Source organism: Electrophorus electricus, chromosome 5 (assembly GCF_041902795.1).
Source record: "Electrophorus electricus isolate QZ-2024a chromosome 5, ASM4190279v1, whole genome shotgun sequence".
Taxonomy (NCBI): Eukaryota; Metazoa; Chordata; class Actinopteri; order Gymnotiformes; family Gymnotidae; genus Electrophorus; species Electrophorus electricus.
The window spans coordinates 6726789-6753990 of NC_137501.1; the positions used below are offsets into that span (position 1 = coordinate 6726789).

At 39.8% G+C, this 27202-nt stretch overlaps 2 protein-coding genes across 2 annotated transcripts; both read right to left on the reverse strand.

The window, feature by feature from the left end:
• Positions 1-21592: 21592 nt before the first annotated feature.
• Positions 21593-22764, reverse strand: LOC113572946 (natterin-3-like). Its single transcript, XM_027002920.3, has one exon. It carries the CDS (start codon positions 22739-22741, stop codon positions 21689-21691), a length of 1053 nt encoding a protein of 350 aa, XP_026858721.3. The 5' UTR covers positions 22742-22764; the 3' UTR covers positions 21593-21688.
• Positions 22765-25341: 2577 nt separating this feature from the next.
• Positions 25342-27000, reverse strand: LOC113572950 (natterin-3-like). The gene is made up of 2 exons (XM_027002928.3): positions 26889-27000; positions 25342-26589 (listed from the first exon to the last, which is right to left on the reverse strand). Exons 1-2 carry the CDS (start codon positions 26998-27000, stop codon positions 25499-25501), a joined length of 1203 nt encoding a protein of 400 aa, XP_026858729.2. The 3' UTR covers positions 25342-25498.
• Positions 27001-27202: the final 202 nt, after the last annotated feature.

Consider the following 27202-nt stretch of genomic DNA (forward strand, 5'->3'; position numbering starts at 1 on the left):
AATTCCTCCACAGTGCTGCAAAAGACTTGTTGCCAGTTATCGCAAATGCTTGATTGCAGTTGTTGATGCTAAGGGTGGCCCAACCAGTTATTAGGTTTGGGGGGCAATCACTTTTTTACACAGGGCCATGTAGGTTTGGATTTTTTATTTCCCTTAAAAATTAAAACCTTCCTTTAAAAACTGCATTTTGTATTTATTTGTGTTCTTTGTCTAATATTTAAATTTGTTTGATCTGAAACATTTAAGTGTGACAAACATAAGACACAAAAAAATAAATATCAGGAAGGGGGCAAACACTTTCGTGTGCGTGTGTGTGTGTGTGTGTATCTATATTTATCTCTCTCTCTCCCAAGTGATAGCAGCATCAGGAACAAGGAACAAGAAAATGCAAGAAATACCAAGGGCTGTGACCTCTGGAGAATGGATCCAGTAGATCCACAGAACAACAATTGAGCTCTCCATCCAGAGGTGTGCAGTCTTGGAAACAGCTAGATACTACGCAGGAGCCTCAAGCTCCCAAGCCTCTGGTAGAGGACCTGAGCTTGAAGGGGAAAGGAGGAGGGCAAGTGGGGAATTTTTATATATTTAATAATGGTGTTCCCATGTCTTTCATTTTAAAATGTGTAAGCTACCACAGCTTTACCAAGGACTTCTTATCTTGTCCGGTGTCAATGTCTAATTAGCTTTTAATGTAGTGCATTCACTTTCAAACCAGAGGAGCGGGCCAGATTTTCAATCAAAACATCAGTGTCCACTGATTGTACCTTTAATGATCCTATTAAATCTAAGTCTACTTTGTTTTCCTCCCATCAGCCACAGGATCCCCACACAGCATCCTTGATAACCTTTGCAGGCAAGGGAAAGGCTCTACAAGACTTCTTATCATGTTTACAGTACAAATGTCATTTTTCAGCAGATGATATATCATGCCGCACTGCAAGGAAAAACATTCTTATTCCATGACCCTGTGACCTCCAAATAAACAAAATTCTTACCACTGAAATTAACAACAACCACTTTCTTTTTGAGAAACAGAAAGAGTGGTGGCAAAAATAGTTATATTATTCGTCATTTCCTCTATACCAGTAGTAGTTATTGGAAATGCATTTCTATACCATATTTAAAGGTAAATAAAAAGGATTTATTTCTCAGTTCTTTCTGAAAATGGAAACAACTAATAGCTATGAAACACCAATATCAGGAGCATTTAAAAAGGACACTGCTCAACAAGTCATAGTCACACTGGCCTATCTCTGTAAAACCCACAAACCACAAATTAGTTTAGCTTGGCATATCACTGACTTCTCATGGTAGATAGTCCTGGGCCTATATCCATCATACGTGTGTGAGTGCCGATCTGAGATCAGTGTACTTTTTGTTTGTAAATGGCTATTCTCTGAAATTCCTGAAAAAAAAAAAGATCCCTGAGAATGTTATCCATTCCTCAATGTTATATATGGTGAGATAATTAAGCAATCGTTGTTAGTTTGGGTTGTGATAGTGAGGCTAAAATGCTGTTTAATCACTTATATTTGATATATTTGGTTGTATTTGTATACAAAAGTGATATATTATGATTGAGGACCATTGTCTTTTTTTAGCATACAAAATCCACACCCTGTTCCCCCAAAATTATAATTAATATTTAAGATATCCTGCTGCATTCTGACTTTTATAGTCTTTAAGGCCCTGTGTGAATTATGAATGTGGCCTGTCTGTTTATTCTAAAACAGATTAAGTGGACTACACTTAAATCCACAAGGTATGCACCTGGTTTGGGAAAAGAACATCTGTGCTGGATACAATAAAACCTTGCTTTTATCACTACAAATGCTTTGGGAGGGGTATTACAGAAGGCACCATCAGATGATGCCCAAAGACATGCAGGGACTCGTCTGCAACCAGTCCCCATCCATTAGCAACACTGCTTTACTATTAACACATACATTAGCCCTGGGGTGGGGCTTGTTGGCCGCATCCCAGTACTAGATGGAAGTGCTGGAAAGTGATCTTCCTGTAGGCTTCCACATAGCATTTCAAATATATCTGTAGTGCTGGATCTTTCAATTATTTCAATTATATCTGTAGTAGCTAGGATATATTCCATGTCTCTGCTGGGCAATAGGCAACAGGCAGATGTTTTGTATTTCAGTTATTCTGGTGTAAAAATAATACCCTTGTGTTGCAAGATGAAGACGACCAGAGCATTACATCTGTGAATGCAAATGCAAGAAATTAGGACCTCGGTTGGTTGCAGATTTAATCTGAGGCTTCCACTGTGCAAACACTGTAATAAGGCTATGGGAAAGAGAGCCCACTCACACTTCACTTCACCTTGTTATTTATGCATTGTTTACACAGGTCTGTACGAGTTCAAAGTTTGGCATAACTAAGCATGCTAAAAAGCAGCTTCAATAAAACTGAAGAAAAGAAAGCACAGAAAGGCCAGGGCTTTGGTTACCTTCTAATCCCATAATACATACTCAGTGATGAACTCAGTTATATTGTTTTATGAAGATTAGTGTGTGTGTGTGTGTGTGTGTGTGTGTGTGTGTGTGTGTGTGTGTGTGTGTGTGTGTGTGTGTGTGTAGTTTTGTTTTTCCTGTTTTTAAAACTATTTTCCATAAGGGAATATATGAATGTTGGGTCATATGGAGTCATCCTGTGTTCACACTATGGTGGCAACTAATCACCTCACATGTAAGAGACTTTGGGTCAGAGGTGAAAGTTTTAGAGTACACAAAGGGTTTCAGTAACATGACATGCTGGTGGGGATGTTGGAAGTACATACAAGTACATACAAGATAATGTAGAGATGCTGAGGAAAATAATACCTCTCCTGTTCTCTGAGAGCGTCATTTATATACATGTAAATGATTTACCTGCACAGCATGATTCACAGTGCTGAATGAACCCCTCACTTGTCTCCTGCTGGACGTAAATGAATGCTGAGGGTATTCACTCGACACTACAGATTGTTGTTGTGGATGATGAAGTGAAATGCATGCTGTAATGATTATATGGCTCATGTAAGTGTTCTGCTGATCACCTTCCCTAATTACTTTCACACAGCATCAGTTGGTGTGCTTTCCACGACAGCTTTTGGTACTTGTAAACATGTAAACTTTTAAAGGCAGTTTCTTGGGCCAAAGTTGAATTTACAGGGAGTAAGTTTGATTATGATTGATTATTTTTGATTATTGTAAAGACCATGATTTGTAGAATAATAAAGTCTGAATTGGGCAATATGTTGTTATATTTAAAGAGTCATACAATATTTAATTGTAATGCATTTTGCTCAGAATTAGCATGAAAGAAACATTATCACACAGTGTCATAATTAAGAGAAAATAATCAATTGTATATTTAAAAACTGATGAAAACACCTAATACCTGTGTGTAATGATGACACATCCCTAGTATCTACAGGAAAGCAGTTTCAGTAAAAAGTTTGAGTTGTCAGCATCCTTGATAATTTGAGTACTGAAGTCAGTACCACAAGTGACACAAGTGTCTTGCACCGTTCATTGGTAAAATCAACTCTGGTTTTACATCAAGGTCATTTGTGAGCAGAATGTCAAATACATCAGCCCACCTGAAATTGGTACAATGTCCCATTGTTGTTCTATTGTAACATTATAGCTTCCCCATTGAATCAACAATTGATTTATGCATCCTGCCCTCGCCCCCCCGACCACCACCCCACTTCCCCCATTACAACCCCCCCCAACTACCACCTGACTGCCCCCCACCCCCGCCCACCCCTGATGCCTTACAATGCACTATGATTCAAGCGCTAGTGCAGTTAAAATGTGGTCCTGAGAGTTTGAGAGAGCAAAAGAGTGAGAGAGTGACTCAAGCCTCACACCAAATATGACACGTCAGGCTATCGCACGAGCCGCCTCCACAGAGTGCTTGTTTGTGACCTGCCACTGATTGCAGACAAAAACACGTGCTTGTCTCTTTTACGGTGAAGCCCAGCTGCTTCCCATCATTGTGACACCCCACCTATGGAGGCGCGATGTGTAGAAAGACACCCAGCGAGTGTGCGCACGCCCACTGTTACGAGAACTACAGCAGTGCATGGTATCTGACTCTGTTTTTGGCCGTGCAGTCACAAACAGGAAGTCGCTTCGAGCCAGTCACACAGGGAAACTTCCCCCTTTTGTTTATGGAAATCTGTGTGAAGGCTTCATGGTGTAGACCCCGGGGCGCCCGGCTTCTCCTAATGCCCACCCTGTCTCTGAGCACACCCACTGGGACTGTATGAGCTCACTGTCACCTTCCTGACCTGTCTGATATCAGCTCAGGGCCTCCCAGATAGGTTGCAACTTTGGTTCAGTAAATTAGTTATAAATGAGAATTCTAATAGTACAGATCATTTTCAGACTTTAAATGCTGAATATGAGTTCAAAGTTTCAGTATATCGGGAAAATGTACACTTGCCAGTTCATCACTACAACAAGGCTGAAGTTTTGGAATCATGGTAAATGCTTTCTCATCTCTATTTTTCAGCTTCAAATTCAAGTTACAATTCAAGTTGTAACTATAAACTATAAAATTGTTACATATCAGCATAGATCTTTTAGTGGCATTAACATAATTTAAAAGAACACATGGTGGATCAGCCATTAATTGTTCTGAGCTGTGGACACTTAGTGATTCACTTCAGACCAGCTGTGGGCTTCATGTTTACCAAAAGAGAATGTAAGCATCTATTCCCAGAGTTTGCAGTACATTACAAGTGAGCATTAAGAGCAAAGAAGCCTTACTCTAACATGGGTGGTTTCACCTCAGACTATCCATAAACTAGATCGATTTACACTTTTCTTCAGCAACTCTTGAACTCTCTCAAGAATGTCAGTTGTGACAGACCAAACGCGTCAGCTAAGGTGAAATCACGGATATCAAAGCAGAAGGCTTTGATATCAGGAAAAAGGAAAAAGCCCATCATGTCCAGAGTGTTCGGAAACCATGTTGCCCTGCTCCATCCCACAGCAGCAGCCGCACTAGTGCCCCCATTTATCTCTGCTTTAAGTTACTCTAGTTTATGGATAGAGAGGTCTGTTCATGGCTCTGCCTTCCCAGCTTTAGCTGAGCAGCGAATCCAGTGCTCATATAACCTGTATGGGAAAATGCCAAAGAGAAGACAGTGAGTGAAAGTTCTTTAACCCGTTCAGTTGTGCAAAAACCAGCGCTCCCTGTGTGCATCAGCAAAAGAGTTGTAATGGCTACGTTTTTGAACGGGAAGTCAGTTCATTCAGGGGAACAGTGGACCTTTGTCAAAGTTTGATTCTTGTGGTCATCTCAGTCTAAAATAAATATACCAATTAAAATAAATGCATCAATAAAATAAAAATAATAACTTTTGTTAATTCTAAAACTGCAGATACAGCACAACCCGTAGTATCCTATGGCATCCTTTAGATTGGTGAATCGGTTAGCCATTTACTGCTTCATTTAGTGATTCATTGATTGTGCCTACAAGGATAACCTAATTGTGCTTTCTTTTTAAATTAACTATACATCTTGTTGATGCTTTCCTGTGAGGGAGGCTAAGGATCATTGATCATGGCAAGGACAGCATGGCTCCAAGGTCTGTGGAATTCTGGGTAAAAGATGCATATATATATATATATATATATATATATATATATATATATATATATATATATATATATATATATATATATATATATATACACACACACAAAATTGCCATCCAGCCTATCCCTCTTACCAACTTGGGCTTCTGTTTTCATCATTATCTTCACTGCTGTGTGTGTGTGTGTGTGTGTGTGTGTGTGTTTCTGTGTGTGTGTGTGTGTGTTTGTGTTCTGTGTGTGTGTGTCTGCATGTATTTTTGTCAATTACACATATATCAATGCTTCTGTACATGTAACATATGAGTAAAATAATTGTCTCCCTATAAACAGCAATAAGCTTTAGATATTTTTTATATAACAATACTCCTGTTTGTAGAACATTGATTCAGTACCTCCTTGAAGACCCAAGTTCCATCAGTGCCTGTGAAAGACTAGGACCCGTACTGCATTAGAGCTTATTTCCCTAATGCATAAAGGCATTGCATGAGCTTTTGGTGTCCAACCAGCAGACTTTGAGTCTACAGGAAGCCATGGCGTTTATTTCCATGGCCACAGTCCTATGATTGCCAGCAGTGCAGGGTCTGCTCGCACTGCCTCCTTCCTGATTGATTGTATGGGTGAAGCCAACGTGTACAGCGCACTCATACACTTCAGAGTTCATTTAACCATTTGATCACATCTTTGCGATGTAATTTACATAACTTCACTGCACGCGAGCTAGTACCTCTCATATGCTTCTCATAGGCCTCAAATGCATGATGTTCACACGCTCCTCAAATGTCTGTGGTGACACTGGCCAAACAATGACGATTTTTAGGTGTCACCCTGGCTCAAACCCTTTCATGTTTTGCTGGGAAGTGTGATATTTGGCTGAGGAAATCACAGTTGGATAGGAGATCACAAAGGAAAAATCGACAATAGGGAAAGTGGGTGGGAGTTAAAGAGTGAGAAAAAACACAAACAGCTTATTTATGTTCCCTACTCTATCATAATTGCTTAAATCTTCACCTGAGCTTTTCATTCCAAACAATAAAAACATTACCCAGGTGCTCTTCATAATCCAGCACTTCCTTGTGACAAATCAACACAGTGCTCTGCAGAGTTTTAAAAAAAGCCTTCCCAGTTTGACATCTCCTGGTGATACATAAACACCACAATTCCTCAGACAGGACAATGTGTGATGTCTCACCCCCCTGACCCCCCCGCTCACACACACACACACACACACACACACACACACACACACACACACACACACACACAAGCTACAGGAAACAGCCAAATGTTCACTCCACTAAGACATGGGACACTACTCTATCAGTGGGGTGCCGGGACACTCTTGGCCTTAAAAAACAAACAAAGCAGTTATGCAAAAAAGCAGTTGGACACAGACAAGAATGTGCTGAGCACAGGTCCTGCAGCCTGAAATCCGCCCGTATTTTTGCGAGATCTCCTCACCTTTTTCCCACCGAATGAAGTGCTGACTGCACGATCTGCGTACATGTGAGGTGTGTTTGTGTGTGTGCTGCGCATGATCGTGAGAAGTCCTCAGGTTTCCGTTCACCTGTCACCTGCTCTCATCCCATCGCCGCAAACCCTCCTCCCTTGGAGGCAGTGAACCCTGCGCTTAGCCAACAAGATATCGCCATTCACAGTTCGTTCCTGCTGCTTTAGCAGCCACAATTTGTCAGTGCGCCTGGGAACAAAGACGTTGAGGTGGAAAAATGATAACTAGCCTCCCAGGTCTGTTGACTATAAACAGACAGAAAGCCTGGGATACTCTTCATTTGAATGGTTGTTGTGGTCGTTGGTTAATGGTTGTTGTTGTCGTCGTAACACAACAGACTTTTAACAGACTCACATAAAACTCTTGTTTGTGGTATAAATGGACTCCTGTCACTTGAGAATCTCATGCAATGCAAGCACATGCAATAGTAGGGGGTTTGTGAGCCTTAGCTGGGATTAAACTGTTCAACCTCCCCGAGGCTTTCCTGAAAGGGGGTGGGGGTTTTAAGAGGGAAATGTCAATGTTTGATATCATACAGCATTTTGTTTATGCGATTTTCAGTTACATTTTCACTATATTTGGTATTCTACATTTTCTCATGTTTAATGCAAACAAATTAACACCATCATCACTACCCAAGGCCTCAGCTCTGTTTGACAGTGTTATTTATTTAGTCCATCTTTCTGTTACATCAACTAGATTCTGTGTTATTTATGCTTTCTTGCAAACAGATGAACAAATTTGGCCAAGTTCAAGGACTTTGCGGTTCTTGATGTAATACTATACCTAAATTGTTTAGTATCATAGTGGACCTCAGCTTTAATGCAGAAAAATTCACAGGTAGCAGTACTAACTAGAATTGAAACAGCTACTATGAACACTTTAAAGAGTTCAAAAAAACTTCTTTATAAATCTCAATGAATGATTGCTAGCTCTGCAACACTAGAAGGTCTTTGCATACCATTCGGTAATTACCTTTGTAAAATTTTCCTGAACTGATGGAATTAATGTCCTAAGCCCTCAATTTGACTTTACATTTCAGCAAATGAAAACAGAGCATCTTCCTTGAGAAATGAATTACTTTTGGGGTTTCGAGTTTGGATGCTATTCATTATGTCACAGTTTCTGTTGGAGATCCACTTGTTAAGATCAATGAACATCTGATCTAAAACAAGGTAGAAAAAGGCTGTAGGAAAATTATGTTAATCTAGTTCTAACATTTTCTGACCTACTGTACTGAGCACAGAGCATCCCTTGAGTTGAGTTTAGCTTTTATTTTTGTTCTGAAGCACCACATCGCTAGGAGTAATGAAAACATCATTCCATAGGTTATCAAAAAAGGACTCATGCCTGTAGTCATTGAAAGTCTGTTGCTAAGTTTTCAACTAAATCAAAAGCCTTGGAGAAGTTTCAGAGACTGTAGCATAGCGAACAGAAGTTTTGTTTCTCCAATTGTCGTAGGATAAACAATGTCGTAGGATAAACAATGATCTGTAACTCTATTGGTGCAGACCTTGTGCTTGCCCAGACGTCTGAGGACAGTCATAAGCTTGGCCTACTAGGCTGACTTTGTATTCAAGATCGTCACTTTCTAAAATGTGTATAATTATGCTAGTAGGCTTTGCTGCATCTACACAGCTTCAAAATGGAGGAGATATTCATGGACAGCTCCTTGAAAAAGTACCTGAGTACTGAAGATATCTGTTCTTTCTTAACATGTTTGCTCTCATTGGCCATGATGTTAAGGAGCTCACTCTCTTTTACTTCTTCTAACCATGCCTGCTAAGCAACTCAAAACCTCATACTGAATTACTTTGCATATTTATTTTGCATTAAGGTCAACAATGGAATGGAAATCACAAATCTTCCCTGTTTTGTCATGATTTGCAATTGTTTTTAGAATTGCTATGAAGTTCCTTGAATTATCTGAATTTGTACACCCATTGTGTCCCTTCTGTGTAGCAGGAAGTAGTAGAACTTATTGTTTTGATTGAACAAATAACAGTAAACAAAGCACATACTCACCTTCTGTTTTGAGTATCTCACTGACAAAATAGATCAAGTCCCCTTTGGTGTTTAGACATTTCTTGTTTCTCCACATGCCTTCATAAGTCTGCAGCTGCCTTTCGTGTATAATCTGTATGGTTTATTTTCTTTAAACCATGTGTGTTCAATGTTTAGGGTAGTTAAGAGTGCTGCATAATTTTTTAAAAACTTCCTATTATTATCATTAATATTTTTATTATTATTTAATCACATTTATATAGCGCCATTCTCAACCCAAGGCAGCTTTACAGAAAGAAATCAGCTTTTACAATCAAATCATTCACATACTGATGAGAAAGGCAGTTCATTTGCACACACAATACTCTCTATCAGAAACCACAGCCCCCTGTGGAGACTGCACTGGGTGCAGGGAAGGGGAGCAGGTTCAGGCCAGGACAGAGCAGCAGCCATCACTGTACATACACACACATTCACACACATATATGTATATACAGTGGTGAGTAGTCAAGAACTGTATTCAAGTAAAAGTACTTTAAAAATTATAATTACTCAAGTAGAAGTAAAAGTAGTCATTTAAATTATTACCTAAGTAAATGTAAGAAAGTATCTGTTAAAAAGATTACTCAAGTCACGAGTTACTTCACTGGACCACATTTAATAACACCAAGCAACAATATGTGTGTGTGTGTGTGTGTGTGTGTGTGTGTGTGTGTGTGTGTGTGTGTGTGTGTGTGTGTGTGTGTGTGTGTTTTTCCACAAACTAAAATATGTGGTCCTCATAGTTCTTTTTATGCTGAATTCAAATCTGTTTTAAAGATGCTTCTCTCGGGCATGATTTTTAAGTGAATTTTACAATAAGTAATTCTGAAAACATATTTGGATTCAGTGTGCAAAAATACTTCATAAACAGCAGTTTTTCCTTTGTTCTGGGTCTCTGTGCTACTTAGTTCATGTGTTATGTATAAACTACATGAGGTTTTTCTTATCAGCTAAATATTCTGCATATAAATCACAAGCATCACATTGGATTTGGTGATCACTTTGTGGTTAGTACAATTTGTGGGAATATTCTGAGCTCTTGCCTAAGGTCACTTACTCCATATTTTACTATTCATTATATTTACCTTGCAATTAGGTAACAAGTCAGACCGGCTGGCTAGTTGGATATCCTAGGTTGCCTAGCTAACAACTGCGCCTGCATGTGGTCAAACAAATAATATATAAAATCAATAACAAATCTTAATTTTATAACTTTGAAACCTTTAGAATCTTGAAAATATGCCCCAGTATGGGTCATGCATTCCTGAACGCCATGAGCTTAGCTGAGCTGCTTCATTTATTTTTCTGCTGCTTGTAGCTACGTAGGTAGTTAGCCATTTTTTTTCTTAGAATATCATTCTTTCAGATTAATAATGCACACTATGAGAGAGCACTGAATTTACACACAGATATGTGAGCCTTAAAGAAAACTATATATTGCGGGCTACTTTTCATAAATGTCATTTGAGTCCCTCAACGGAAAATGTGCCTGTTCGCTGTTCATTATGTCTGTCTACTGTCCATCTGAATAATTTACAGGAGTAAATCGGTGACACTCAGTGATCATCTTTAAGGATTTCACCAACCCTCCCAGACTTGACAGGTTGTGGCGACAAGTACATATATATATATATATATATATATATATATATATATATATATATATATATATATATATATATATATATATATATATATAATTGTTATTATTTTATTTATTTATTTATTTTATTTAAAACGGGAGGAACGTTGACGAATATAACAGAGTAAAGGTGCACACACACACACACACACACACACACACACACACACACACACATATGTATGTATGTATGTATGTCTTAATATTCAGACCAGGGGTGGAAACCCCTCCTCCTGTCTGCTATTAGAGGTTTTGCATACATATTCAAAATTGGCTGTGCTGGGTCATCATCATTTGCTTATATCTGGAGTACAACAACCACAATATTATTTAAAAATCAATTTGGATAATACCACAAAAATCTCTAGCAAAGTAAACCACAACTCCTAGCATGAATCTTCAATCTTATATACATATCAAAATATTGCATGGATGATTGATTTTATTACTTAAAAGCACCCACTTTCTCTGCAACTTGGGTTGATTTCAACCTCACCCTCATCCTCACCCTCATCCTCACCCTCAACCTCACCTTCATCCATAGCCTCAGACTCACTCTCAGGATCTTCATCTGTCTCTATTTTGTTCTCACTGTCTGAACCAGTTTCTCCAACTGACCGTTCTCCATATGCATTTTCCTCGGCTCTTCGCCAACCTGAATGATCTGGCTTGATCTGATTTCCTGCACAGTTGTCTTTCTTTTTTAGAAGAAGTATGACATATCACTTTTCCTCCTCATTTTGGAAAGACCCAAAGTGTAACAAACAAGTGTTGTGCCACCACTGTGATAAGTAACTGTTTTAAATGTTGCAATGGCAAGATGGCCATGATGCAAACATTGTAGCAATGTTTTAGATGTGTAGAACTGTGTAGATGAGAGACTTAGTAGAAAAAAAGTGATCGAGGTAATTATTTTTTACATTTACATTAAAAAATGTTTTTTTACATTCGTTAATACACAGCATTGTTTACAGGTCACTGTGGGCTTATATAAATTATATATTTAAATTAATTTACATATTTCACTGTGGGTGAAATTACTTTTGTAGGTTTTGTTTTGTTTCATGGTTGGTAGGCTAGAAGGAAATCTTGGATTAATTTGCCACAATAAGTTTGAGTAGCAATCAGGTCAGATGCTGTGCTGCTGTACGTACTCAGCAGTTTGCGTTCAGTCATTAGCAGATCATACACGAAAGGCAGCTGCAGACTTATGAAGGCATGTGGAGAAACAAGAAATGTCTAAACACCAAAGGGGACTTGATCTATTTTGTCAGTGAGGTGCTCAGTACAGAAGGTGAGTATGCACTTTGTTTACTGTTATTTGTTCACATCATATCACTTTGGGATATTTTGTCATTGTTCCTCAAAGGTTTGTGGTCCCTGATATTCAATACCCTGTCTTGTATTGTTGCTGTAAAGGGACTAATCTCTGTGCGCCTTTGTAAATCTGCCTTTGTTAACGCATTAATAATTTTCTCTCTGCTGACTCTCTTTCCCAGTATTCTGCTGTTCCCCAAATGCAGGCACTTAGTGATAAGCCGGAAGCTTGCACATTTCCATCGGAATTGAAGACCGAAGACTGATGTTTTCCATCAATTGAGCGCACCTCTCCAACAGGATGTCAGCACGTGGTCTTTGGCAGTGCTTTGACCCATTCACTCAGCGAAAGGAGAACAGACAGAGCAAGTGCATAAATAGATGACAAACACTTTCCTTTTCCCAAAGACATCTGCCCACGCTTTCAGGCACACAAATAAAGAAAATACCAGGCATGTAGAATCATATGATAAGAGGCTGCCATGTGGTGCAAGACAAACTGCAGTGCTCCCAGACTCAAGGGAAATGGTAAAAGCAATGTGCAGCCCCTCCAAAAAAAAAAACCATATTCCAAAAGTGCACTGCAATCCCACCACCCCCATTTCACGTTTGTTTGTGAAACCCAAGTTGTGGCAAATGTCCGTCATCTGTCCCCTGTTAATTTCTCATATGTTATACTGTTTCAGTCTGCTGTGTCAGCTGTGCGGAATCGCCTTTCACTCATAAAAATGTGGAATATGAACGCTCCAGAGATGACCTTGCTGTTGTTCGTGCGCTCCTCAGAACAGAATCATGCTCCGGTGACCCGTCTCATAAATATTTACTGCTCTTCAGAGGCCTTTGAGTTTCAGCGAATTTGCTGAGTTTCAGTATTCAGAATGCCTTTGGTCCCATTTTGACAAATGGCAAATGTTAATTAACCAATTTAAGTATTAGCAGGAGTTTTCAATGTCAAATCCAATACCCAGTGTGTAATTGTATAGTGATTTCTCTGCTGCAACAGTGACTCTTGGTTTGCAGAAAAAAACCCAATTCCACCATATTAGTAAAAAAGGAGGTTGTTATGATAAAGTGACTGTGAAGGCTGTTGGGGAAGGATAAGGTCAAGCTTAGTCAGGGCTGTTGCAACAGAGTAACAGAGAATGCTTTACCAGCGTGTGTATGTGTGTGTATATGTGTGTATATATGTGCGTGTATGTGTGTGTGTATGTGTGTGTGTGTGTGTGTGTGTGTGTGTGTGTGTGTGTGTGTGTGTGTGTGCGTGTGCATGTGCGTGTGCTTGTGCATGAGTGTGAAATGTATTTGGACTAAGCAGTGTTTGGAAGCTTAAACAGTGATTTGCAATTGCTACAACATATTTAATCTAGAGTGAACCTCTTCTAGAGTGAACCTCTTCTTCACTTTCACCATCGTAGCACAACAGAAGGATTCTCATAACTTATGTCTGGGCTTCTCATGGAGCTGTTGGGGGTTGCAATGTTTCAGCATGCTATGTTCGGTGTTGCAATTTGCCACACCCCTGCAGGAGCGGTTTTAGGGAGGCTGTAATCTTGTTGCATAAAGGGTGTGAAAGTTAAGTGCAATGTCAGTATTGAGGAGGCTATTTTAAGTTCAGCACCTTCTAAGCAGCACAGATGGCACTGTTCTAGTGTTGAAGCCCTTTGTTTTCCTGCAGAGGTCAGGCAAAACATCAGATGTGTCTGGATGTCATGTCAGTGTGGTTAAACAATGGGAGGTTGAATGACCTGCAAATCAATGTCCTTTTGACAGTGAGGATCTTTTAATGGAAACTCATGGAAAGGAACCCACTTGTGTTCACAACAGCCATGAAAACTTCACAGGCCAAATAGATGTTTATGTAACAGCTATTATGGGACAGTGGGAAAGAGAAATGGAAGTGAGAGGGGGAGAGAGAGAGAGAGAGAGAGAGAGAGAGAGAGAGAGAGAGAGAGAGAGAGCTAGGAAGGAAGGGTGGCATGAGAAGAAAGACAAATATGAGAAAGTCAGAGAGAAAAGGATCTGGGCATATTGTGAGTCACAGTGAGTGACACAGTGAGTGAGGGTAGACAGAGCATGGGAAGGTGAAAAATGAGTGAGAGGGTGGCAGGAGAATGATAGAAATGTAGGAAGAGTGAGAGCGAGAGAACTTGTAAGTGAGCGTTGGCAGAGGGCCGTGTCCCAGGCCTGAGGAAGGAGGCAGGTTCCCATGCCCCAGAGTCCTCTGGGGAGGAGCCGTGGCAGATGTGACGTCTGGGCCGCTATCCTGGTAGTCGATGTGGGAACCAAGAGGGAAACACTCTAATCCATAAGTTGCAGAGGACCAAGAAACTGGGAGCAGTGGTACATTTACATGCTCGCAAAAAGCTCATCTGATCGTCCACCAGGGCAAAATAGGAGCCTTTGGTTTGTATACAAGACCACACAATTCCGGGAATTTATTGAATAAACATGGTCTATTTTGACCACCAAATCTAAGGTCAAAAGTTCAGGTTAAAAGTATCAAGAGTTTCCTCTTGACAACAAACCACTGCTGTTGTGAGAAACATTTTCAGTTTTTTTCCCCTCTGGGCATTTTGAGTCCTGGGAGCCAAAGCATCAACACTAAGCACACTAGTTTTTGATAATTACACTAAAAAAGTGGAAATTCAGGCACTTTTTACTTGTTTTCAGAAATATGAGATGTTCTTGACACAGCATCAGAACATAAACTCAACTGTGGTCATGTTTAGATCTGCAGGTTTTGCTTATTTCTGCACGAAAGACACCAGAACATAACTGCCAGACATGACAATTATTTTTATGTCTAGATTTGTATGTCTAGATGTAAATCTAGATTTAAAGAAACATGAGAAATAGTTGCTACAGGCACATGGAAAGAGAGAGTGCAAGAAAATATAGGAAGAGGAAAAACAAGAGACACAGAGAGAGAGAGAGAGACAAGGGAAGGAGACTTGTAGCAGTGACGAACTTCTATAAGAGAATAACTTCTCTTAAAATGGTGAAGACAATTTAAGTTGCATGCAAACATGTCCAATTGATGATGGAGAATCAAAACAGTGATAATGCAATTCACACATTATTACTGCAACTCCTTAGAAGTTACAAAGAAAGAGAAAGAGGGAGGGACAGAACGAGACAGGATTTTCCAAGATGATGTCAGCATGTGGCAGCTGTACGGAACAGGCCTTTAACTTCAAACACACTCTTAAAGAGGCCCTGGAAAGAGGCGTGCCTGCGCGATGGCAGACACACCCGACGGGGTCCTGCACTGAGCCGATCTGTGAGTGGCTGTCAATGGGCATCGAACGACGCTGCATTATAGGGGAGATTACATGTGAAATTATGTGTTTCTGCTACTTACCAATGTACATTTTGGGCAGGTTATTCACTCTAATGAATAACTATGTCGGATCTTTTTTTTTTCCTTATGGGCTTAATAAACCAAAAAACACCTTCATTCACATTTGGAATCATACTGGATACACTGCAATCAATGGTAACACAAAATGTGGTCCTTCTTTTCCAGAACTCATCTTAAAGCAGTTTGGGGTTTATCATTTTCCTTTGGGTGCAGTTTCCCCTCTTCATGTTATACCACTGGCATTTCAATTTTATACAAATTAACATTGTGCTACATAACAAAAGGAATGACATTACAGCTTCAAAGGACAAAGTCTTTGTTTCCAAAAGCATGGGCCGTATAAACAAATCAAGTTTAGGGCAATGTTCTAAAGCTTTGTAGTTTACTGGGTGGGCAACAGCTCTATTTTTGCATGTCCCAGAGGGAGACCAACTCCTGAAACACCAGTATAACAATAGGAAGTATCTCCAGGTATCACTCTGGACTGCACAACAAGACATCAATACCACCAGAAACAAAAGTCAGGTATATAATTGCTTTGGATGGCAGATCCCAGAAAGTGAGGGACAAAGACTCTCTAGAATGCCTGCCTCCTTTCAGTTCCCTCCTGATATTGGGTTTCCTTAACCCAGCCCTGCTGGCAGGCCAAAGGCAATAGGCTCTTGTTCACTCTTCTGCAATGCAGTCTGCACTATTGTCTGTGTGGATCTCACTTAAGCGACAAAGGATGAGTTATGAGCAGGTTTCTGATGATTTGAAGACCTCAGTGGTTTCCTGTGGAGAAGAGCTGCCGTAGTTATGGGGTGGAACAGTCACTGCAACACTGCTCCCTAGTGGAGAAGCAGTCATGCAGACACACACACATACACACAGAGTGTTTCACACTCATAATTATCTCTCATAGTCACGTAGGATAAAGGAAATCCTAGGCAAAGTTGCTATTCTCTGGAGTGTCTCTCTTATCCATGCTTAAAGGGCTTGTCTTTCTGACTCAGTGATTTTTCCAGAATGAGGCGGAACGTGGCTGGGAGATAGATAAAACCACACAGATAAAACAAAAGAGGGGGCCATCCAATAAGTGAGGCAAGGTGTTCAAGGCAAATGAGTTTGATGTAAAATCCACTTGAAATTTCCGAGCCAGCAGACAGTTCCAAGGCTTACTCCTGTGATCAAAGCAATTTTATTAATCAAGCATTTTCCTGCTGGGAGAGTGAGCTACAGTCCACTGTTTCTCATCAGGAGCTCATTGTGAGACTCTGATTATTAGGTTGCCTGAGAGACCTGGTCTCACATGCAAGACACGTGGATTAGGGTCACAGGAGGTCACCCTAGATTAAAATAATTAAAATACACACACACACACACACACACACACACACACACACACACACACACACACACACACACACACACACACGCGCGCGCACACATACACGCGCACACACACACATAGCACTAGGCATGAAAAAGAATACCAGAACAAGTATCCATAAAGAATACACGTCTCAGAAAAAAAAAATGTAAACAGTATGAACTTTAATTATATACATACACTAAATTGATATTGTATAAACTACATATTGTCCATATATCTATAATAAATGCACAAATGCAGTAAAACACATCTTGACTGCAGTATGGTCCTAGTATGACTTTCTTACATGCTCAGACCATGCACAAATTATCACATTTGACACTTCATTAAAATCTCACTAATATCTGCTGCATTATTTTAATAATCATTCTTCATATTTGTTAGCGCCTTGAGATACTGGTGTCAACAGTCTTGACAATGAAGTAAATGAAATGCTACTCTCTACACCAAAGGCTTTAAAGTCATTTGACCTCTGCCCCCTTTTTACCCCATGATATCTTCATCAACATGAGAATTGATTCAACCGAATGTGAATACACGACAATAAAGAATAACTCCACGAACTATATTGCATAACCGTTTATCAACATCTCATTAACCACCTCTGGTAACAGGTGCCCCGGTAACAGGTGACTCTACTAACTGACTTGGCTCTCACCTTATAAATCCCCACATCCAACAATGCTAAATCAGATGTAACTTTCTGAAGCATTTGCAAAATTAGTTACAAAGGCCGTCAGCCTCACCAGCCAACTATTAAGGATCGCCTGCCGGCCTGTTCCAGACAGGGGAAAAGGGTTTGCTGAACTGAGCTATGGCTCTTCGTGAGCACTCTGCCCCGGGCGCTAACGCCCACCTGCTGTCTGTCCGAGGCGCCAGGGTGTTTGATTAGGGAGCAGTCTGGCTACTGCAGGCACACGCAGAAGCTGATTGCTGTTAAGCCTCTTACCCGTCACCCCCCTCCCAGACTCTACACAAATAACTCCAGAGGAGGATGGTGCGCACCTGCTCTTCTCTTTACACAGGGCAAACATTTGCAAAGCGAGACACGGGGGAGAGCGCATGGTGGTACTTCCCCCCACGGTGACACACCTGGCTAAATGTGTTAACACTAAGGGCACCAGGTCTCCAGATTAAACCTTTATCTCTGACCTTTTCTGTCGTGGCGTGTTGGCAATATTATTGTAGTCTGACTGTATACTACAATATTTAAAATTTACTCATGAATGTTTTATTTTTTCTTCTTAAAGAGGTTTGATCTTGTGAACTGTATTATTTTTATGTGTTATTTATATATATATATATATTTTTGGTCTCTCCCCTCTCCTGAGACAATGGCACACTCATACTGGATTAGCCAGTGAGCTGTTTGCACATGCCAGTAGATTGCTGTCAGATGATTTCTTTCTGATTCAGACACAGGCCTAGCTGATTTAATTATTATCTCTACTTCACCATCCTTTGGGTGTGAACTTAGCAAGGCATGTAAAAATCTAAATAGTACGGACTGTAGACAGAGAGTCACTTACTGTATTTATTGTTAGCAATGTTCATCAAGAGACCCTATTGACTCAACATCCTCCTCAACTATGACCTAAGTAGTATAACTATTTAATTTGCATTTGTCAGCAGGAAAAAGCCTAACATTTGGTCTAACAGCAGTACACTGTAGTAAGAGTGAATGTGTTTAGATATGCACATTGGAGAAATCTTCTTCTAGAGTAAAAAGCATTGCGGTATCCATCATTCTTATCTTTGGTGGGTGGGGGGGTGTCTCCTTTTAGTAGGGTTCCAGTGGGGTTCCGGTGGGTGGAGGGCTTTTCCCCTTCTCTTCCCCTTCTCTTTCCTTTACTCCTTTTGTTTTGGGCTTAGAGATAACATGAAGCAGATTTTTATCTGCTCAGATCTACCACATCACCTCTATTCACCTACACAAGCCTAATTAGCTTCTACACACATTGTTCACTCCATGGCATATCTCCAGGAAATGGTTTTCCCTTTATATATGCGAGCCAACATTAACCTCTCATTAGACTGTATTGATGTTGTGTGTGTGTGTGTGTGTGTGTGTGTGTGTGTGTGCGTGTGTGTGTGTGTGTGTGTGTGTGTGTGTGTGTGTGTGTGTGTGTGTGTTTATTCCACTTTCAGAAGTGTTGACTAGTGGCTAAAAACAAGGTTTAATGAATGCAGATTGTTTCAGTATGGTTTTGTGTAGTTTATTCAAAAATGGCAATGGAGATTTTTTACTTGAAATAATTTTAGCATTATTCATTTACAATAAATATTTAAAAATAAAGTGAAACGCTTTCTAAAGATAACTTAGAAATGTACACATTTGGAACCTCACATAAATTTTTAAAAGGTTTAAAAATAGGTTTAAAGTATCATTACTGTATATGTACATTAACCAAATCAATACCAGGGTTAACACCTAGACATAAACGTAAAAACTCTCAGAGGTACAACCATCATCAGTTTTTGCCCATTACTCTATGTTCTAATAAATAAATTATATAGATGATGCATGCTGTAAGCATCTTAGATGGAGCACTCATTGCTCTTACCTTGCAACAAAAGCACAGTTCTCTCACCCCGGCAGCTTCTAAATATCTTCTCCGCCCACTATCACATGGTCCACTCAAAGTCGGCCTCGGTTCATTAAACATATGTCTTATATTCTATTGTAACCATCTAATATCATGTGGCAGATAAAAGAAATATATTTCATCCTAAAACCCCATCTTGGCCCAAAGCCTAATGAGCAGATCAACTACGAGTGTCATTTGACAGAGACAGAAATAGTCTGGTCTGCAGTGAGACATACTTAAGTGGAAGTACAATGGTGAGGGATATAGAGAGGGAGCTGTTATGATGGAGGCAGGAGTAGTGAATGGAACCCGGGCTGTAATGAAGGATTAGAGGGGGGATTAGGATTCTTTATGAAGATGTTCCTTATCCTCATTAGACCTCTTCTTATAACAGTGGATCAATTCTCTCACTCAGAGAGAAAGTGAGAGAGAGAGAGAGAGAGAGAGAGAGAGAGAGAGAGAGAGAGTACAGTAAAGGCTGTATAATGGGAAAGTTTAATGAAGGACTTTGTCTTTCTCTAACCCACTAGCTGGACTATAGGACTATGATCATATTTACATTGGTCTTTGTGTTGATATGCCATGAATATGCATCTCTGAAGTTTATATGTACCGATGGCTGTTTGGGACTGCCCATTCTGACGATGAATACACTGAGCTACTGAGAACAGGGGGAAGGAGACATGGTAACTAAGTCCAAGACAGGCCATTGATTCCTTCAATATTTACACCCCAAAACGGCCAAACAAACCCTGGAGATTCAAACACCACAACCCAATGAGTCTCCAGAATAATACAGGTTCTTACTGGAGACTAAGATCTTGCCTGTGCTGCCAGGGAAAAGCTGGTCACGTTGAATTACGTGTTTACTCTGATAGACAGTTTTTGGGCAGTTGGTGTCTGGTGCTAGTTTGCATGGGTTTGCATGCAGGGTTGAGCTGTCTGATTATGCAACTGATTGACTGTTAGATAGAAATAGATCTATGCACTTGGTGCCTTACAGTATAAATATGGGCCCTTATGCACAAGACTATCTCACTGAACACAGCACCTGTCACTGGAAAATATAAACAATTCAACTTATAGCTGACAGGCGGCTGTAGCACCTGGCAAAATATAGTGCAAACTGGAACTCGTTTTAACACGCTGCCTGAAGGGAAAAAAATATGGGTAAACTGGGAAATGTCCATGAAATATCCATTCATTGTTAGCGCCTTTATCAGACGAATACTATAAACACGGAAGGTAATTAAGTATATGAAAATACCGTGTAACCGTGACTTTTTCTAGGGAACAATCACTCAGTGTTTCTGTTGTCAGTGTCGGTTCAGTAAGCTGCGTTCACAAATATGACCATATCATCTACATCTCCTGGTTGTTAACATGAATAGTGCTTCGTACTCGTGAGTTTACTGTAGGCTGCGTAGCGTCTCCTTTTCACAAAGTCAGTTTAAATGTCAGAAACGGAATAAGATGACAGTAAATGTCAGCGAGAAAAAGTGAATTCTGCGCGTCTCAAACCAAATTTTAAAGATTTGCATTTGTGGTTCATGTATTTCGCCCATGTAGGCTGTAAATTCTGAAGTAATGATTTTAATTTTCCATTGGCACACAGCAGTTCGACGTACGATGTTTGTCCAGGGGCGTATTTGGGTGATAGGACAAGTGGAAAGAAATGTGTTTTTTGCGCATGTCCGAAATTTGTTCGTCTATGTACAGACTAAAAATAATAGTGAATACTAAATAATGAAGATTCATTTTTTACCCCTGAGGTGACTTGAAGTCTGCAGATATATAGCTTGAGTGTAGGCAATATTCGCAAATTCTTCCTAAATGATAGAGATTTCTTTTCCTGGTATTCAGCTTGGAATAGGCCTTCTCATTTTGAGGGAAATCCTTAGTGCGGAAAACTTGTAACTGCATCTGGCGTGTAAACGCTGCATCTAAACGTTGCGCTACTGTTCTAGCACGTTTGAAGATCTCATTTTGACCGCACAGTTAATAATCCATAAGATATATTTACTGCGATGTATATATTTGATGCATCAGTTGGTTTCATAAAAGTACACTCATTTAAAATATATATTTGTAATCAAGTTACAAAAAAAAGTAAACTTAAATTGCACAGACAGTTTATTGATGGTGAAAAAACATTAAAACAGGTGACTCACTGCCATGCCAGTGAGTACATGTGATCTTGAATGATAAGTAAGGCCAACGTGTAGTGTGGAGCTGGATTCAATCATTCAACAGGGAGGTGCATCAGGGATGGGCTTGCAGCGCTCCACCACCGCGTTGATCTCCCCAATCTTCACACCATCATATGTCCCAGTGATGGTGGTCCAGTGGGTTTCTCCGTTGCTGTACGTGCGACTCAGGCGTGCCGTGAATGGAATATCAGCAGTCGTCCTTTTAGCGTCCATCCTTACTGAGCATGAGTGGTTTGGAGGGACGAGGACCTGCACAGACATGGAGTGGGTGATGGTTTCAGTCATCTTTGTCCCCTCTGAGAAGCTCACAGTCAGTTCCTTGGTGAAGTCCACATTGTCCGGGTTGATGATTGGGATTTTCCCAGTCATGATGGAGGTGGAGCCATTGCGAGTTACTCTGCCAATGTCCCAGAAATTTTCCACAGTGCTGCTCTTCTCCAAAAGGACTGTCTTTTCAATGCTGGAACACTCATAATTAGTGGCCTTGGCCGTTTGGATGGTCTCAGGAGGGTGATGGAACAGCTCGATCTGGTCAATGGCGTACTCCACATGGGAGATGTGCTGGCTGTACTTGTCCCTGTTAATGGTCAGGACATCATACTTCTTGTACCAGTACTCCTCACCCTCCCAAGGCAGGAAGAAGGCCTCATGCTGAACAACAACCTTGCCTAATCCATATTTATTCTTTCCAACGTAGATGTCCAGCTTTGTGCAGGTCTTCACCGAATCCATCGGCACAGAACCATAGGAGCCTGATCTCCACTCCAAAAACTCAAAGTGGTCCTCATTGACCAAGACCTCAAACTTAGGGGCAGAGTACTCAGCATTTGCATAAGGGTAATAGCAATATGGGCCTTTGCTTGGGGTGTAGAATCCAGCCTCGCAGCTGACTTTGCACACATAGTCTGTGCGTCCTGTGTAACCGTTGTAGATGCTTAGGGCGCCGTTGGGGAGGGAGTCATTCCAGCTAACCCATTTGAGGCTGATATTCTCTTCAAACATGCTCCACTCCTCCTCCTTCTCAGAGGTTAACTCAGGAGGAGTGCTACAATGGGCCACCAAGGTCAAAGCATCAAGAGGTGGGACCATATCTTCCAGGGCAGGGTTTAGTTGGATCTCTAAATCAACAAGATAAGTGTAGGCAAATTATTTAGATGGTCTAATTATTCAGTGTTTGTAACGAAACTGGTGTATATTGTAAGTGTTTTTATCTGCTGGTAATTTAACAATAGGTAACCTGTGGTGTATTGTCTGACACTGGATAACTGGGTTTGCCTCTGTATTTTGTTGTTTTTCAGTCTTAGTTCCACGTTAGTCACAGGTGAATGCACTGAGATTCCAAATATCATGTAAGTAATGCAAATCATAAATAAAGGGAATGGAAATGAAACTCACTGTTCACTGCCTTGAGGTCTCTGGTGGGGGCAGAAAACAGTGGTGGCAAACACAGTTGCAGTACCACTAACACCAAGGGAAGTGCTGCCCTCATCTGGTGGGAAAGCAAAATGTAGACCATGGAAATGGAAAGTTATTATATTTTTATTAAATTGCTGGCATTAAATAAATCATATTTTATTAAAATAAAACCTCTGCTAACAAATACAACCAGTATTCTAGTTTAGTTTAGTCATTACGAGCAAAACATTTAATTACATTTTGATCATGTTTTGATCATGAAATTATGTTCTGTTTAAAATGAAAACGTTTTTTCTATCCAAATAAAAAATGCTATGATGGAAATGTGCTTGAACAATAATATATTAACATTAATAATAATATTAATTCATATTAATAATAATAATATTCTAAATACATGTGTTTGTGCATTTAACATGTATTTCATATAGCATTACATGATCAGAAATAAATTATTAATTATAATTATTTCATGGTCCAGATGTTATTTGCAGTAATATTAATACATTTTTATCACTATTTAAGATAAAACAATATTTTTAGACTAAAACATTACTGTATTGGAGCAATACTAGAGTCTTTTACCTTGTCAGGTGTCTTTTCAAATGCTGATGAGTGCGAGTGCCAAAGTGCTCTTAAGCTCTTATAACTGCCCCCAATAAACCAGCACTGGTGACCTCAGCATAGGTGAAAACAATACCCACACTGCCAGTGCACAGCCACTGAATAAAACTTGTTTTTATTCAGAATTTGTTTGGGAATGGAGTAAACTGGGATTAGAACAGTGGAAGTTGGTTTTAGGAAAGTGTTCCATAAAGTAGCACCAAAGATGTACATACCACATGAAGCTATTGTAAAGAGTGGCCAAGTAAAAGATTGATATAAAGAAGATATTATTATTATTATTATTATTATTATTATTATTATTATTATTATTATTATTATTATTATTATTAGTTGCATTTATATAGTGCCTTTCTCAAACTCAAGGACGCTTTACAAATATCACTCTTTTTGTGTTGTTAAAGAAACCAAATTTTTCTATTAGAGGCATCTGATAAATAATTAATTTGTAATTCATCATCTATAATTCAATCTTACCATATAGTAGGTAAAAAGATTGAAGGTTTGAGAACTGAAGCTACATTATTTGCCATTGAATTCAGTGACAAAAGTATCTTCTTTTGTCAAGATAACCGGGATCTCCTTGATGTTTTAGAACACGCTTGCGTGACAAGTTAAGCTATTGGATTTTTGACCTTCTCAGGAATGATTGTTTATCAGGAAAAATAGCTGATGGATCTCTAATAAAAATCGATAGATGGGTGTTCAGGGTCAAGGTCATTAGAGACACTATTGAAGAGTACCCTTGGGAGTGCAATTATCAGACCTTTTATGACTTAGATGTGATGATATACTGTTCTTTATAGGAGGGTCAGTAGTGATAATATGGGTCATATGTGAAGAAATTTAGCATTCTTTTAACTATATGATTCTGCTCAGGTAATAGAGATGATTGCACTCAGATGTAGATTGAAGAATTGCTAACAGATATTGTCATAATAAATATTTTTGTGTTTGCATGTCCTAGATATTAGAAAAATCACTTTTGTGTGTATGGTTATTTTGTAATTTGCTTATGATTTTTGATGAACAAGAATGCATCTATTATAATTTAGGAATCAAACAGCAATGCCTTTCTTAGAAATACTTGTAGGTACATCCTTTATGTACAGTAAACGACTGTAGCACCTCTGAGCCCATGCATCAGTTTTGCTGCATTTTCTAGTTCATCTTTATGAGCCCAGGACCACTGTAGGTTGGATATTTTTGTCACAACACTCTTGGCTCAGCAGTGCCACTGATATGTGCAGCTACAACACCATGCATACCCCTATCATGTCTGTGTTATTTCTTTGTTGAAAAGACCACTAACATAATTGACAGTGATCCAGTGGTGAGAAAATGACCAATAATTAATGGGCTAGAGGGTTGCTAATATATTGTGTGTGCCATTAATTGGGCTACAGTCTGTGTTTGTATACCTATAAAGTTCAGATAATTACTTTTAACTCCTCTTAGCTCAAATAAACAACAGAAACAACTATTAAAGTAAAGTATGGTGTCCAGTGAGTTTATATACAAAGTATTCAATTTGTCCACACTGAGTTTTTTTCATTATTCTTTTATTGTTAAAATACTAACATTTATTGTACAGCATAAAGAGTCCATGGTCAAGGTTTCATATTTCTCGATGCTTTATTTTTTGAACACTTAAAAAGATAGCCAGCAATTCCCTTTTTAGAAGGGTTTTCCAAAATAACATTTTGTAATAATTGAAATTACTTGCAGTTACATTGATGGTTATGTGTAAGATGGTCATTTCTTATTTGCATAACTTGGTATAGACTTCACTCTGTTTGTGTCTGCCTATGCCACTGATGGACATGGTTTGGCATCTGGAATAGGCTCACAGCGGTCCACTACTGCTCTGACCTCTCCAATCTGCACACCATCATAGATGCCATTGATGGATGTCCACTGGGTCTCTCCGTTTGCATATGTTCGGCTGAGCCTTGCCTTGAAGGGGATGTCGGCGGTGATCTTGCGGCCCTCCATGCGGGCAGTGCAGGAGTGGTTGGGCGGCACAGTCAGCTGCACTGACACCTCGTGGCTGAGAGCCTCCACTACAGTGGTGCCACGATTGAACTGCAGGGTCTTCTCTAAAGTGAATTCCACTCCAGCACTGCCAATCATAGGGATCTTGGCCGTGATGCCCCCTGTAACACCGAGCATAGTGGAGCGGCCGATGTTCCAAGTTCTCCCCACCTCCGTGGTCTTGGAAATGGTCACTGTCTTGGTCACAGTCTGGCAGTCATTGTTGGTGACACTGGAGATCCTCATGGTCTCTGGTGGGTAGTGGAAGAGTTCGACTTCATCGATTCCGTACTCCACGTGGGAGATGTGCTGGGTGTAGGCATCCTGGTTGATGGCCAATACTTCATACTTCTTGTACCAGTATTCATCACCCTCCCATGGCAGGAAGAAGGCTTCAAACTGAGGTACAACCTTACCAAGCCCATACTTGTTCTTGCCTACAAAGATCCCAACACCAGCACAAGTTCTAATAGCATGGCTGGGCACTGAACCATATGACCCACTTATCCATTCCACAAACTCAAAGTTGTCTACATTGACTAAGACCTCAAACTCAGGAGCATGGTATTCACTGTTACCATAAGGGTAATTGCAATATGGACCTTTGCTGGGTGTATAGAAACCTGCTTCGCAGTTGTACTTGCAGATGTAATCTGAACGCTTGGTGTACCCATTGTAGATACCAACTGCACCATTGGGAAGAGATCCCTCCCATGTGGTCCAGTTTAGATTGATGTTGTCACCAAACAAATTTGAAAAGTTCACTGATTCCTCAAGGTCTGGAGGTGTTAGTGGGCCAGTGACTGCCACATTATCAGAGAGAGGTGGGACTTTATCTTCCAGGAGAGGGTTCAGAAGCGAGGCTGTATCAAACAAAGGGATAGCAAAACATCTTTATAAAATACTGTAAGAATGAAATCTAATGGCTTGAGTCTGTTTTGATGTAGCTGATCAACTCAATACTCATTGGTTGCAAATTATAGCTAAAAATTTACAATGACGGACACAAGAAAATTGTAAATAAATAAAATTGTCCCAAAATGTCAACAAGAACATAACAGAAAAAGTTCTAAATTTCCCAGGGAAGACTACAGTGATTGCATAAACAATCACTTCAAAAATAAATGTATTATTGATATAAATTAAGTATTAAATACCTTACATTTCCCTGAGCTTTGTTCCACTATCTCTTTGAGGTTGCTTGGGATTTTCTCAGTAGCCAGGGCACAGAAAGCTCCCAGCTGAAGAAGGGCAATGACAGCGGACAACTTCATCTGCAAAAGACATGTTTCATGATTTTGTAGAATTAGCAGCAAACTGAAATTATTCAGCCTTGTATATGGAAAGGCTTGAGATAGAATTTGTCTTTACGGCTGACATTGCTGATATGGAATACTTTATTTTTTTTAAAGTACCTATGTTTATACTTCACATTCAGGATTTTTAATGAAAGAGTGCACATACCTTTGTAGTCCA

What these genes read in the sequence shown, in the direction of transcription:
- LOC113572946 (XM_027002920.3), bottom strand. Translation starts at nt 22,741, where the DNA reads ATGGTCCCACCTCTTGATGCTTTGACCTTGGTGGCCCATTGTAGCACT.
- LOC113572950 (XM_027002928.3), bottom strand. Translation starts at nt 27,000, where the DNA reads ATGAAGTTGTCCGCTGTCATTGCCCTTCTTCAGCTGGGAGCTTTCTGT. An exon ending in GGAACAAAGCTCAGGGAAAT is followed by an intron (nt 26,590 to 26,888) that starts GTAAGGTATTTA and finishes TGTTTGATACAG; the next exon opens with CCTCGCTTCTGAACCCTCTC.